Source organism: Nannobrachium achirus (genome assembly GCF_963921795.1).
Source record: "Nannobrachium achirus genome assembly, chromosome: 3".
Lineage (NCBI taxonomy): Eukaryota > Metazoa > Chordata > Actinopteri > Myctophiformes > Myctophidae > Nannobrachium > Nannobrachium achirus.
The window spans coordinates 48,916,282-48,931,380 of NC_137812.1; the positions used below are offsets into that span (position 1 = coordinate 48,916,282).

Here is a 15,099-nt window from a genome sequence, read left to right on the forward strand (position 1 = left end):
TGTTACAAGATACTGTATGGTAGGCTACACAGTAACAATAATAGGCCTACTGTAGCACTCTCAATGCCACTCATCATCATCCTCTGTAAAACTGTGCATAAAAAACACAAAACATCATAAACAAAATGCATTTCAAATAATGGCCCAGGCGTTTAAACGAACCTGGGCGTTTATTTGAGCCAGGCCTTTAATAAGCAAAATGGTGTGAGACCCCGGGCCGTTATTTGGGACCGGGTGGCTATTTGCCAGCGGGCTACTGTTTGGTAAGATACGGTAAGCTAACGCTCCAGATTTGATTGCAGTTAGCGTTTGTTGCCGTGTTGTGCTGCTGTTCTCACCTTGATGTCCTCAGGACGGCCCACCTCCTCTCTCTTCTCCTGCAGCTTGCTGAGGACCACCTCTAGCGTGCTCTCCGCAGGGGGCTTGACCGCTTTCTCCTGCTGGGGTTTCTTCTCCAGCTGAGAGCCAAAGCTCTTGGGCAGGGTGTTGCTGCGCTGGCGCGTCAGAGGAGGAAGGTCCTCCTCAGACTTCATCAGCTTGTGCTCTGGTGGGGTCATGGGTAAATGTGAGGTACAGTACAATGACTGTCATGACACTTGATGAGAGCTTTGATTACAGTGATAATACCCAAAGAGGGCACTCTGTGGTATGATTCTTTGGGTGTATCCCACAATCAGAAGCACCCAGCAAGAATAAGAATGCCCTGGAGGAGTGTTATGGGTTTTAAACAACAGCTAAGGACAATTTGTCTAAATTGTGTTTTACAAATACAAATTTCACATTTGTAAAAATTTAAAAAAGGCCAAGATAAGCTAATAAGCACAAATAAGCTACCTGGAATTATCATCACACTTGAAATGCATATTTGACAGTTTGTCCAATATGTGCTGTTTTTTAAAGTGCTGGACGTTTTGAGTTGGTACATGAGTTTTACCTTTTAGTTCCTTGCGGAGCTTCGCCAGCTCGTTCGACCATCTTAGTGCTTCTGGGTTGTTGGCTTTGTCAACATGAGAGGGCTAGACAGACAACAACAACAACAACGTCTACATGAGAACAGAGCAGCTCTAATACCATCACAATGAGTCAAAAACAGAATTAACTACTATCGCTTTCAATTTTTTAATGTTTAAAAATTTAAAAAATAAGAGATCTACAATCTCTTGTGAGCTTGCACATAGCTATTTTCACAACTATTGCGTGACACTCCTGTATAAAAATGTAGGTATTAATTTACATAAAAACAGAAGAAGTTGAAATATGTACATTGTACATATTTAACAACTAATAAAAAAACTAAACTAAATTTAAAAACTAACCTAACAACTTGTAAAGTATTTATATTTAATTTACCCGGTATTTGCGCTCCTCCTCAAACCTCTCCTCAAACTTGTGGATCTTCTTCTTAAGTATGTGGATCCTCTTGGAGAGCTGGGCCGTCGTCAACTCTTCTTTCTCGTCATCGCAAGAGCCTAGAGACGAACTTCGTCTGCGACTAGGGAGACACAAGCAATTGCAATGGTCACTAAATTGTTTTATAGATTTGCCTTCATTGCCAGATACATTTGCTTACCCATACATAAATGCTCAAATATAACACAAAAATATTCTACCACCAACCAACAAAACAAAGATCCAGAGAGTTCATTTAACTCAGAGTGTGTGGAACAAATGGATTTGTACACTATCAGAGTTAAATTAACAGAAAGGATATTATTGTACACTTGTTATAAGTGTTGTTACACTTGAAATAATTTCCCACATTTTCACCGCTCTCCACTTTACTGCTCTTTGACTTTGTCTGTCAACACGCTTCCTTGAGCAAAGGACTTTCGGCAAGTTTAGTTGGAGGAACGGCTTACCTCATAAACGAGTGTGAATTGGGTGGTGAAGGCGGCACCTCCGTGTCGTCCAGATACTGCTGGCAGTGGCCGTAGGCGTAGAAGCGAGGGGACAGCATGGGATCGCTGTCCTCGTCCAGGAGCTGTTGAATGAGACGCCCCCCGGCGTGAGGAGATGGCCGGGCCTCCTGGTCCATGCTGTCCCTCTGCCACGCCGAGTACGCCGGGACTGGCTCTGTGGGCGAGACGAGCACAAAGACAGCAGCCAGAGGTTTAGTGTGACAGCCACATGCCAAAACTCATAGAACACAACAACTTCTAGGAACACTCTGGTAATCTGCCGCCAAAAGAAAGACTGCACTCTCCCAAACTGGGTTGCTCGAGAAGTTCGCCTGTTTTCTCCCTCCCCTTTCGTTTTGTTTTTAAGTCGGTGAAACTTTGCACAAACGTGGTGAGCCGACAACTGATTAGCTCTCCGCTTAAACACCAGAACGGCAATATCATACCAGGCCACCTAAGAGACAAAAGTACACAGTATCTAGAATACTGTGTGATTAAAAATGAAAAAAAGAGTCAACTATTATATTAGATCTGTTTGCTGTACCGCTGCAACAGGAAGGAGGACCATGATGGTCCAATACACTGTCTAGCTAAAGACTGAATACCTTTACTCTAACGTCTGTCTTTTTGTGTCCCTGGCATCAGCATGGTGTCTGGCACCGCCTCTGGTGCTGTGAAGGTCAATGGTGGAGAATGACAAAGCAAACTTGCTAAACCCTCTGCAGTGCATGTATAAAAAACTAAAACTTTCTCAGGGCCTTCACGGCACGCTGACAGATGTTCTCTCACTCTCCCTTCATCCCCTGGCTACAGACAACACAAAGTGATTATGTCTGGTGAAAATAGCCACACGACAGATATCCCTGACAATACTGTGCTATAAATAACACGAGGCTCCACTGTGATGCTCTCTGCAGGATAGTGTTGGAGCACAACCCCTGTCCAGAGGCAATGGCTGTGACCTAACAGTATTAGTCCCTCCTCCCTCGAGTGGCTGCGTGAAACAGTGGTTGGTGTGTGCACTAAAGGCACTGTATGTGTGTGTGTGTGTGTGTGTGTGTGTGTGTGTGTGTGTGTGTGTGTGTGTGTGTGTGTGTGTGTGTGTGTGTGTGTGTGAGAGAGAGAGAGAGACAGACAGCATGTTTGACTGTTTGAGCACACAGCCTGTTGCTAGGTAAAGAACGTGGGAAGGCTGTAGACAAAATGTTATCACTGTCAAAACATGACAGATGAGTCAAGCTCAGCAGGACTCACCACCAGATACTGTACTGTATAATGAGCAAATTATACTTTTCATAATATATTATTTCTAGTTTTTATAGATAAATAATATTTAATATATAATAATAATATTTTATTTTAACGCAATACAAAGGGTCAGTTTTCTCCACAGCACCAAATGTGCGACTGCTCCACTGTCTTTTTGGTCATTGAGAGTTCACAGCGCAGACAGAGAGATGACAGCACGCTACTTTTGGTTCATCAGCAGCAGTTTACTAGTAGTTCAGTTGTGCTACAGTTAGCTACAGTAGAAGCATAGATTTCAATGGCATGTTGAATGTTGGCCAGTAAAAGAAAAGATTAACAGACCAATATGCCTAATATGGCTAGAATAGCTCTGGTGACGAGTGGCAATTTGAAATGCAACTATGCACAAATATTTTGAAGCAACCTTTCCTCAAAAAGGCCTACTGGTCCAGGCGCATACCACATAGGCATTGATGCCTAATGGCGTCGCCAGTTTGATTCCCTATCCGGACGACTTTTGCCGCATGTCACTCCCCGTCTCTCCCCCCCTTTCCTGTCAGTCTACAGACTAAACTGCCCTATCCAATAAAGGCATAAAAGCACAAAAACAAATCTTAAAAAAAAAAAAAAAAAAAAAAATGTATTTGAGGACCACTGCTGTATAGTTTATGGAAAAAGAGGAAGGGAGAAACCATAACCTCACATGTCAAGGAAGGACACATGCTATATAGTAACACTTTCTAACTGGAAAGAGAGTTTACAGGTGTCCCGTATCATCCGGATCGGGTGTGCAAGTGACCCCACAACCACGTACACAGTGGAGTTGGACTACCACAGGGAGACGGGGATGGCGGTGTGAGAACAAACATGCTCTGACAGTTGGACATTGTCAATGTGAACATTGTGAACATCCAAAGAACCTGGGAATGGCTCTTGAAAACATGCCCACCCAACTCGGGAACTGCACATGCATGTTTTCCTAAGCAGGGAGCCGGCTGGGCTGGAAGCACAGCAACGCAGCTCAGGTTCCATCAGCGAACCACCTCAGGTCCTCCTGGACCTGGGAGCTACGTGCAGCCTAGCAAGTACTGGAGCAACTGCTTACATGCTGGGACCAGTGGTGGAAAATACATTTACTTAAGTACTGTAGCCTACATACAGTATGTACAATTTTGAGGTGTTTGCGCTTTACTTGAGTATTTCCAATTTCCAATAAGTTTACTTTTATTGTATTTTTACTCTACTACAATTATTTGAAAACTTTAGGTACTAGTTACCTTTTATTTTTATTTAATTTTTTTTTAGATTTTGATTATTAGTACAAAACATAAATTAACCACTTCAGCCCTATAGTATACATTTCGGCCATTTGAAAATTGCTATTTTCAAATGATGTTTGCACATTCGAAAAATTGAAATGGGACATTCTGCGTACTGAGTACTTTTACTTAGTACATTTTGATGCCAATACTCAAGTACATTTTGAATTCTGGACTTGTATTTGTAACAGAGTAAGTCTACATTGCAGTATTGATACTTTTACTTAAATCATTTGAGTACTTTTTCCACCACTGGCTGGGACTCACTGCAAGACTCCGCACACCAGGTGAGCCACTCACTACATTCCTACAGCACTGTGTAGCACAGTGGTTCCCAAGCCTTTTATCTCCAGACCCAAAAGAGAAATTGGATCCAAAAACCTTCTATCTGCTAATTCATGACATTTCTTTGATATATTTATTTATGTATTTATTTATTTTATGATGTTTTTCAAAATAATACTTGTGTAATTTAAATCCAAATTCAAAACAAAATTACAAATTATGGTATATTTACTCACAACCCATTGAAATGGGTCCGCGACCCACAGTTTGGGAACCACTGGTGTAGCACATTGCAGCTGGCCGACAAGAAAGCATGGCATTTGAAATGAAACCTTTAAATCAGCCTCTCGCTGAGCGTTTGGCATTCACACAGCATTGACTAATGAAACAATGAAACATGGCAGTCTGACATCTCCCTTAAAGGTTGGTACTGTCATGTGTGATGCCTGACCACAACGTGCCAAATCCCTCCATTTTAACGATGTTGCCATGCAGCAAATGGTTCATGCGAAATGAAAGCATGTGACCTTTCCTTGTTTCATAATTTGAGAGGCGTTGTTTGTAGCAAGACAAGCCAACTTTGTTATTGCTGCAATACAACACTTACCGTGACAGAAACTCAGCTTCAAATCAAGAAAATGGGCGCTAAAGCATGGTGGATCTGTAGAGTGGAAATAAAGTGCAGACACAAAAAATGAAAAAGAAGGAAAGCTAGGAAAATAACATGCATGCACAGCACTCTCTCCTTTCAACCCAAAACGATTTGATCATACGTCAGTGAATCAAAGTATTGAGTTGGTGATGGCTCATTCATACAGATTGATGATGTTATTCATGCTGATAAAGAATAAAAACAATGAAATGAAGATAAGAAAACGTTTCAAGTTCTCATACCTCCTGCACCTTCCTAGTGCCTGATATATATACTTGGCTGCACATCATGTCATGCAGGGATATATTATGTGTATGCCTGATAGCACATCTACAAGTGGCAACGCATTGATAGCTTGTACATCTGTTGCTTTCGGTGTGTGACACTGAAACTCCCACCACTAACCCAGTCATCTAGGGTAGTGCACTGGTTCCCAGGGACCACCAGGGGTCCAAATGGACCCTTACAGGTCTGTAACTGAGAGTTAAATAAACATAAAGGATTTAACTATGTATGTAGATATATATATATATATATATATATATATATATATATATATATATATATATATATATATATATATATATATATATAAATAAATGGGGGTCTGTGGCCAAATGCATATCAAACTGGGGGTTCTTGAAATGAAAAGGGTCAAGTATCACTCTGAAGTAGTGCATGTCCTTTCCTTCACATGCACACAGGGTTTGCACATCCTGCTGTCCCAACGCTTTGAGGAGACATAATTAGACTCAGACATCATTTATTCAGCCAGTAAAGCAGCTGCACAGGGATTTCCCCTTGGTGACATCGGTGCAGGACAATACAAACTCATAGACTGTAGATATGGAGCTTCAGTCGGGTCTAGGGCTGCAACTATAGATTATTTACTTATCCATTATTCGATCGATAGCGATCGATAGCGATCTCGATTCATCGAATAATCCATTAAGCACTTACAGTAAGCGTTATTTTATACTTAGCCGCACAACACCTGATCTACAAGATCGCGACGCTTCGCATTGCAATGTGTTGTGAGCTTATATACGTTTTTATAAACTTTTTTTAGACTTGACATGCCCAAAATGTATTTTATTAAAAGCAAACACACAGAGATCTTCAGAAATGCTGTACACACTCATTCACACACTCCCTGCCAACCAGAAGCAGACACAACATAACTTGTATAATGGGATGTACTGAAGCATTGAAGACAACTATTGTCTTCTTGGCTAGAGCAAGACACCATACACAAAAAACAAACATACTCCCACAGAACTTCAGTCAATCAGGAAGAGTTGACGTTGCAGGATTTAGCCACTAGAGAGCTCCACTGAGACAAATTGTGATTGCTTTGCCAGCAGTGGTTCATAACACCAGGCTGCTTGACTTGAAGCAAGACTGTGATTGCACTGAGGAATATTTTCTTTGAAGGTGTGCCAATGTTTATTCAGGTCTGAGGCGAGAAAGCCACTGTAGCCACATTCTAGGAAATGGGGTGAGGAAAAGTGGAAAGGTAGAAATACTGTACATGCCTCCTCATGCACTTGTACATACGTACTGTACAGGTCAGTGCATGTCTGCAACTGTCAAGGTCTTCATTCATGAAGGAGGCTGCCAGTAGAGCCCGGACGATATGCTCTGGCCAATATGAAGGCCATTATTTGTCTTTTGTTTTATGACATCGGTATCTACAATTATGCAGCCAATGTGTCCCGATTTTCAACCACTTTCAAAGTTCTTAACCCTATTTTGGGTATGTCCCTTTTAAGGCATAAATGTTCATACATTTTCAATTTTCAAGCTCACAACGCTTGCCATTTATTTTTATTTTTTTGCTATTCTCAAATCAAAACTTTAATAAACTTTTTCAAATTGGTTACAAAAGGTTGCAGTTTTTGACAAAATATGGGTCAGAACATTGGTAACCGGCGCCGGTCTCTGACCAACAATCTTGCATCGTTCGGCTCTGCCTGTGAGTACCTGATCATTGTGAGTACCTGATCATTGTGAGTACCTGATCATTGTGAGTACCTGATCACTGTGAGTACCTGATCATTCTGCCTGTGAGTACCTGATCATTCCAATGCAGATGAGCTCAGCAATTTGCTACTTTGCACAACTACAGAACCCTTCCCTCCTCACGTGTTGCAACGCCCTAGAAAAAACTTTCACCAACTCATCATAACACATTGATTCAGAGATCTCCCATTGCACTCACTCTAAGACTATGACCCTGTGTACAAACACTGTTAATAAATAATTGCTCTAGATGTGGTTTGAAAATTTCAGTTCAACAGGAAAGTAGCTTGAGAAGAAACCTTTGCATCTCATGCACTTCACATAGAGCAAGGGTCTTCAACAGGGGGTCCGAGACCCCTAGGGGGTCCCCAGAGTTACCATAGAGGGTCCTCCAAATCTTTGAGTGATAGAAACCTTTCTTCTTTTTTATATTAACCAATTGAACCCTAGTGTCCATATTCTGGGAATTTTAGCCAAAAATAGCAGATCTACAAGCTCAAAATGCCTCGCACTACGATCGGCTATTTTTGGCAAAGAGCTTTGGTGTAGAGGGGAAAAAGAGGAGACTAAATAGTGAAAGGTCAAGTTTATTTAGTATTGACGGTTCAAGTGGTTAAATAACTGAAAACACAAATTGACATGAATCCAAAACCCTGGCGATTGTGATGTCAAACAATGAAACTATATGGAATATATGATACGGTTGCTTCATATCTCTCTCAACTAAGAAAACTGTAACGTCTGAAAACGTTGAAGACCCCTGACAGAGGATACGCCAACATGTTTTATAAGCTGCAAATAAAGACACAAATAAAATAAAATCTTAGGCTTTTTCTGTAACATCATGCATGACCAATGAGACATAAATCTTAATCGCTTAATAAGTCTTGATCGCTTGCATCCTAGTTTTAACCCATGCAGTCTGCAGAGCTGACATCAAATGCACGTGCATATGTGCACAGTCACACAGACAGACACACATTCACACATACATGCAGTGCACATAGACATATTACATATTACATGCATGTGTCCAGTCTGTCCACACGTTCTCATACACGCACACGCACACGCACACACACACACACACACACACACATTTGTATTACTACTTTTGAAGACGTAGGATGACAGTTTTATGAATGGCATTTTTATCTACTTTTGCCATTGTTATCCCTAAAACTAAAGCAAAAATAGATGATCTACAAGCTCACAACGTTTGTGAGCTTGTAAATCTGCTACTTCCAATGTGTGACACTAGTATACAACTAAGAATAAATCAGGCATATAACTCTAATCCAAACCCATACACCTAAACTGTGAATGTCAATACCTAACCCCAACCTGAACTGAGTCTGATAAAGAGGATTCATTTAAATGATGGCCTCCATTTCCACTTACAGGCATTTCAGTAAAAACACGTCTAGCTAATTATTACTCTCCAAATCATTTCAAACCATAAAACAACCGTTTCTCTTGTGAGGACAAGGAAAATTGTCTTAACAATGTCTACGGTATTTCTTATGTTCCACTATACTTGGAGGACATTTGGCCCGAGTCTCAAGTATAGTAATACAAGTACGAACACACACACGCACACGCACACGCACACACACACACACACACAGACACAGACACACGCACACAGCACCATTATCCCTGTAGAAAGACCTAATTAACTAGACACATGTTCTTACTGAGATGCCTGTGTGTGTGGGGAAATGGAGGCCATCATTTAAATCAATGCTCTTTGTCATCGGCTGGGCTGCTCCTAGTGCTCAGCAGCACACCGTCGTCATCCACTCTCCCCTCTAATGATCACGTACAGTATACTGTACACTGGTGAACAGAGAGGCTGTCACTCACAGCTGAGACTGGACGCCGTTCAAAGCCACTAAGTGACCAGAAAGCCCACCGCAGGGGGGAGTAGGAGAAACATGATGACAGCGTTCAGGTAATGCACGAGTTCACTGAATACTGGTTGTTCCCCAACCCCACATAGAGAGCAGGACCCCACACACGCCGACCATAATCGCCAATGAGTAAACAATTACTGCCATAGAACACTATAAATAGAGCATGCATGTTTACTATTACGCTCAGACTACTAACTAATACGGGAGGAGTGCTGGACAGGACGTCTAGACTCGTACAATACAATGCAAATTAAATACTATACTCACTATTCAAATGAGTACAAATACATTAGCAAAGGCAGATAATACAGCTGCATGTCGTCTTATCACTGCCAAGGTCAAAACAGACAAACCAAAGAACAACAGACGAAACAGATCTAGTTCAAGTCTATGTGTGCGTTTAAAGGCAACAGACACACGTGGCACAAGAAGCAGAACGTGTTTACACTCAGTGCAACGCTGAGCTGCAGCTCTGCTCAGCCCGAGAGGACAAACAGGTCTTTCTCTTCTCCACATAAATAGTGTGTACAACTCAACGAGGATCTCACCTCCTGCAGGAGACGCGAGTCGAGAGCCACGAAAAGGGAAGAGGAAGACGAGGAGAAATAGAGAGAGAGAGAGCAGGAGGTGTACAGCTGCTTTCCAGACACTCATGTGCGTAGAGCAAGATTATAGGGTGGGGAATAGTGAGTGGGCTGTGTGTGTGTGTGTGTGTGTGTGTGTGTGTGTGTGTGTGTGTGTGTGTGTGTGTGTGTGTGTGTGTGTGTGTGTGTGTGTGTGTGTGTGTGTGTGTGTGTGTGTGTGTGTGCGCGCGCACATGCATGTTTGTGTGTATGTGTGCATGTCTATGTGCGTGCAAGCATGCGTGTAAGTCCATTCCACACAATCACAATAAAACATTTGAAAATCAAGGACATGCATGACAACAATGTGCATTAAGCAAGTTGGCAAAAAAAAAGAAAAAAAAAAGAATGTTTGTGTATCCTGTATGTGCAGAAAAAGAATCGTATGTGCACAGCAAAAATCCTCTGTGTATATTTTTCCATTGGGTTAAATTTAAATACACAGAGGATTTCACTGTTCGTGTTTATATTCATGTTTCTGTTTGGAGCTAAAGCTCCTCAACACAGCCAGGGGGCGACAGCGGACTCACCTCCCCAGCCACCGTTGCCGTCTTCGGTCAGAGCTGTCAGGTCCAGCCTGGGGACATGGTCCTCGCAGTCCGAGTCTGAGCCATGCACGCCTCCGCTGCCTCCAAATCTCCCCGCGTCGCAAGTGAAAGGTGGCTCCTGGATCTTCATCCTTAGCGCCTGTACAACCATGAGAGAAACAAGACGGGAGAGCACTCAATAGATGTGGGGCAGCGCCAGGCAAAGCACACACTCTTTAAGTTCAGCCACACGCTCCCTTCAGACTAGCCCTGCCCTGACAGGAGGGGGGCTGGCCCCTGATTGGCCGTGCTGGCTGGCCAAAACATCCGCCCATCTGTCTCCCTCTCTATGTACCGCGCACACGCGCGTGTGTGTGAGAGAGAGAGAGAGAGAGAAGAGTGGGAGAGAGAGACAGAGAGAGTGAGTGAGGGAGAGAGAGAGAGAAGGGAGTTGACTCCTCCTCTTTCTTTTACAGACTGAATCCCCCCTCTCTCTCCCTCACACACACGGCATACACGTACACCCCACCCATGCACGTACACCCCACCCCAATGCAGGGCTTGAGTTGTTTGTTTCAGCAAGCGCAGAAGGGGAGGGGGGCGAGGGAAGTTTGTGTGTTTTGGAGAAGAAAAGCAGGCAGATTATTAGCCAGTACATGCAGGTTGGCAGGGTGATTTCGGTCTCTCTGTAGACAAACAACATATAGTATGGTTTATTGTCAACCTTTCCATCTACATGTTTGGCTAGTCTTTCTATATGTATGAAAAACACAGCATTCTTTTATGCAGTAAAGGTCTTTTCTCACTGCTCCCTGCAAATCGTTGTTGTCGGGTGGAAACCTTGTATGTCCAAAACCGTTAGTTTCATATTTATCATTTTAAAAACGACACAACGCCTCGCACCACGAGGCGCTGTGTGCTTGTAGATATGCTATTTTCAATGGTTTTGTGCAACAGTCTTGTGGGATGAAGTAGGTTTCTGCCCGACAGTGACGAAATACCAGCTATACTAGGGTTGCTTTCCTTCTACTTTCAACAAAGCAGACGTACTGTATCAGAAGTATAGCAGAATGCAACAGTTTGTTGTGGAGCTATGTCTCCTCAGCCTAACTGTGTACTGTAGCCTAATTAAGTAAGAGCCATACATCTCAACCGTAATGTACGCTTTGGGTACTAAGAAAAGCACTATATAAATCTGAGCTATTATTATTATTAACTACAGCCACTCTCCACTTGCCTAAGGCATAATTAAATTATAATTCTGGCTTAATTTATGCCCCATGCATCGCTGAAAATAGGAATTACTGACCAGGGGCTTGTGATGGCCATTTTCGTCAAAATGTAATTTTTGCTCTTTCTCTGTCTCTCTCGCTCTCATACCGTTGTGATCTGAGCCGCTGCCACCTTGTTTGGATCATTGCTTGAATCTATCAGCCATCAGATAACAGAGCGTCCACTAATGCAGAATGGGTGGCATTATGGGATGTCGCATGGGTCATTCTGCACATGCATTAATTGCATGACACATTATAACTGAATTAATTCCATACATTAATTACAGTAACTCAGTAACTATTTTCACAGCCCTAGTAAGTAAGTTTGCATACTCAATCTGGAAAATAAGAATATCCTCTCTCTCTCTCTCTTGCAACTCCTCCATGGTGAACCGTCAGGTGCAACTTTGTGGCATGCACTGTACACATACTGCGCCAAGGCTATCATGTTCCTAGCACAATTATTTGTGTGTATGTGTATGTGTGTGTGTGCGAGTGCGTGTGCGTGTGTGCGTGTGTGTGTGTGTGTGTGTGTGTGTGTGTGTGTGTGTGTGTGTGTGCGTGTGTGTCTGCGTGTGTGGTACAAGGGGACGGTTGCCTGCTGGTCATGTAGTCTGAGTGTGCACGTGACCTGCTTGGCCCTTCTACAGCTCTCCATAGGGTCCCATTTCCTCTGTTCCTCTGAACCTGGGACTCGGTGCTAATTTTAGCGGGGCTGAGTATTCAAAGATACAAATGATCAAGTACTTTTTCCTTTTTAATATCAATGCATTGCTGTATTAAAGTTAATACATTTTCCGAGTAAATTCAAAGATTTTCCATACATTTTCAAAAATATCATTAGTGAAAATTGCTGATGAACAAGCGTGTTGAGATCTGCTATTTTCACCATTTGAAATAGGGCGTATGTGGTTTGAAATGCTGTAGAGTCAAAAGTACAACATTTGCCTTTGAAATGTAGTGGAATGAACAAAAAAAATATACAAATATTAAGTAAAGTTGGATACTCAAAAAGGCACTTAATTACTCAAGTAAATTTACTTTGTTACTTTCCACCACTGGTGAGGTGAATGGGAGAGGGAGCAGGAGTGGTGCTGGGGTGACCTGTGTGTGCTGCCAAACAGTAGCAGTAAAAGTTACAGTATCAGTAGCAGTAATAGTTACAGTATCAGTAGCAGTAATAGTTACAGTATCAGTAGCAGTAATAGTTACAGTATCAAGTCACTCTCAACTGTTAAGTGGGGTGAAACATTGGAGGCAGCAGACCCCGTTAGGTTCCAGCAGAGACAGAGACAAAGTCAGTAGCAGAAATGTACCCTATCTGTCCTTTCAAGGAAATATTTCTGTAACCATTTACGTGGAAAGATCCCACTAACCCACACACACACGCCTAGTGTCTGTTTGTTCATCAGACTGATATGCACACATGTTTGACTGGCTGATTTACTGTTACATGGAACGACCATTCTGCGGAAACCCTTTCCTGTAACGCACTCTGCCCCGATCCACAGGCACACGACCATGTGCACAGCACACTATTAGTTACTAGATAGTCATATTGTAGCTAAGTACAGTATGACAAGCACACTGCAACAACTGTCATCACTAGGGCTGTCCCAATCCGATACTCGGATCGGATATTGGCCCGCGCTACCCGCCAAAAAAGGTGGATGGGATCAGACTGCAGGGGGAAAAAATTGTATCGTATCTGTAATTATCGATATCGGAACTGAAAACATTGGATAGGGACAGCCCTACTACGCACCCAATCTTAATGCTTGGCAAGAACACATTGCCTTGCAGTGTGGGCACAGGGAAACCACTGAGCAAACAAGGAAACAACAGATAATATCAATGGCAACGCAGCTTAAATGACTGCCATGTCAGTACAGCATGAAACGCATTAGCAACTCATTAGGGCCATATTGACGTACTGGCTTCTGAATGTTTGTTGTTGTTCCACTGGTATGTTGGTGATTAGGGCTGCATAACACCAGCATAAAAACAACCTCAGCTAGCATGAAGGGACGGGGTGACCTACTGAATGCCAGATATATATGACTTCAACGTGTTCATGTCCTCATTGCGGTTCATGAGTGGTAAGGCCACAGTGTGCAATGCATACACATATTGTTACTGAAGGTCTCTGAATTCAAATACCAACTACTACAATTTTCTAAGGGGTTGCATTTTTTTCCTTAAATCAGAATGAAGGGCATTCCAGAAGTCTCCCTTGACCAACACATTTTGTTGGCTTGCAGAATTCCTGGCATGCAAGTGAAGTTACATACATCATGTAAAAATAAATCGCTGGAGGTCCCCAAATTATTTTGGCTGGTCCCCAGAACAGCTTAATGTACAACATTCTTTTCTTACTCAACAGTAAACAAACCAACATATGGTTGTGACAATTTAAGGACTTTTTAATACCTCTAAAATAAAAAATACTAATACAAAAAGGCAAAAAACTGTCAAATATGACCTAAGAAAAATGCAAAAGATTTTTTTTAAATAGCTGTTGTGAGCTTGTGGATCTGCTGTACCCACAAGATGTATCTGTGGAACTGAGTCAAACTAAATGCAATGCCTCAACTCCTACAATTCCACATGCTTGTCGGTGTGAGGGTGGCCCGGTAGGTAAACCATCCCGGTCATGGGAATTCACATTTTCATATGTCTTCTGCAGACCAGTCTGGCCCCAAGCGCTGGGTGGAACGGCCAATCAGTGTCTGTCAATCACAGGGCCCTGAGCGCAGACGCTGATTGTCTCTTACACTTTTCGGTTTCTGCAAAATGCCCACCCAGAGCTTCGGGGCAGACTGGTCTGTAGAAAACACATGAAAATGTGAATTCATGCAACCAGGATGGTTTACCAGGCTAAGGTGGGGGGTCCCCAGTTCTGAAAAGTTTGGGAACCCTTGTCCTAATCTATGGCCACAGTGAAATGGTTTCTTGAATGATCTTGATTGACCACATTGTTAGCTAGTCATTTATATGCAAATAAACAGATCAATGCCTCTCAAAGTAGACTGATTAACAGTGGTTTAGATAATGTACCTGTTAAATGATATCCTGGCCCTGGCCAACTGCTGATTAGTTTATTTTGTTGGTTTCATTCCAATCCAATCATAATAATTACCAATAGAACAATGAATTAATCAATAGCAGAATCACTGAAAGACTTAATGAAAGTAAACAGGCATGTGGCTATTCATCCACTTTGATTAATGGATGATTGTGTGACTGCTTGTGGGACTCTCACTCTACCTTGCCTTAAAAACCATGCCATGGAAATGTGCAGAATACGTTAACAGAACCATATATATATATATATA

General features: G+C 42.4%; 1 protein-coding gene across 1 annotated transcript in view; it reads right to left on the minus strand.

The window, feature by feature from the left end:
* The window catches only part of fam13a (family with sequence similarity 13 member A), a gene marked incomplete at its 5' end in the record, with an annotated part of 93,681 nt that overhangs the window by 6,236 nt on the left and 72,346 nt on the right, over positions 1-15,099 (minus strand). The window contains 6 exons of the mRNA XM_080722653.1: positions 339-544; positions 935-1,016; positions 1,351-1,492; positions 1,860-2,073; positions 5,358-5,411; positions 10,494-10,685. Of these exons, the coding sequence (XP_080578779.1) occupies positions 339-544; positions 935-1,016; positions 1,351-1,492; positions 1,860-2,073; positions 5,358-5,411; positions 10,494-10,685 (890 nt within the window). The remainder of the gene's footprint in view (positions 1-338; positions 545-934; positions 1,017-1,350; positions 1,493-1,859; positions 2,074-5,357; positions 5,412-10,493; positions 10,686-15,099) is intronic.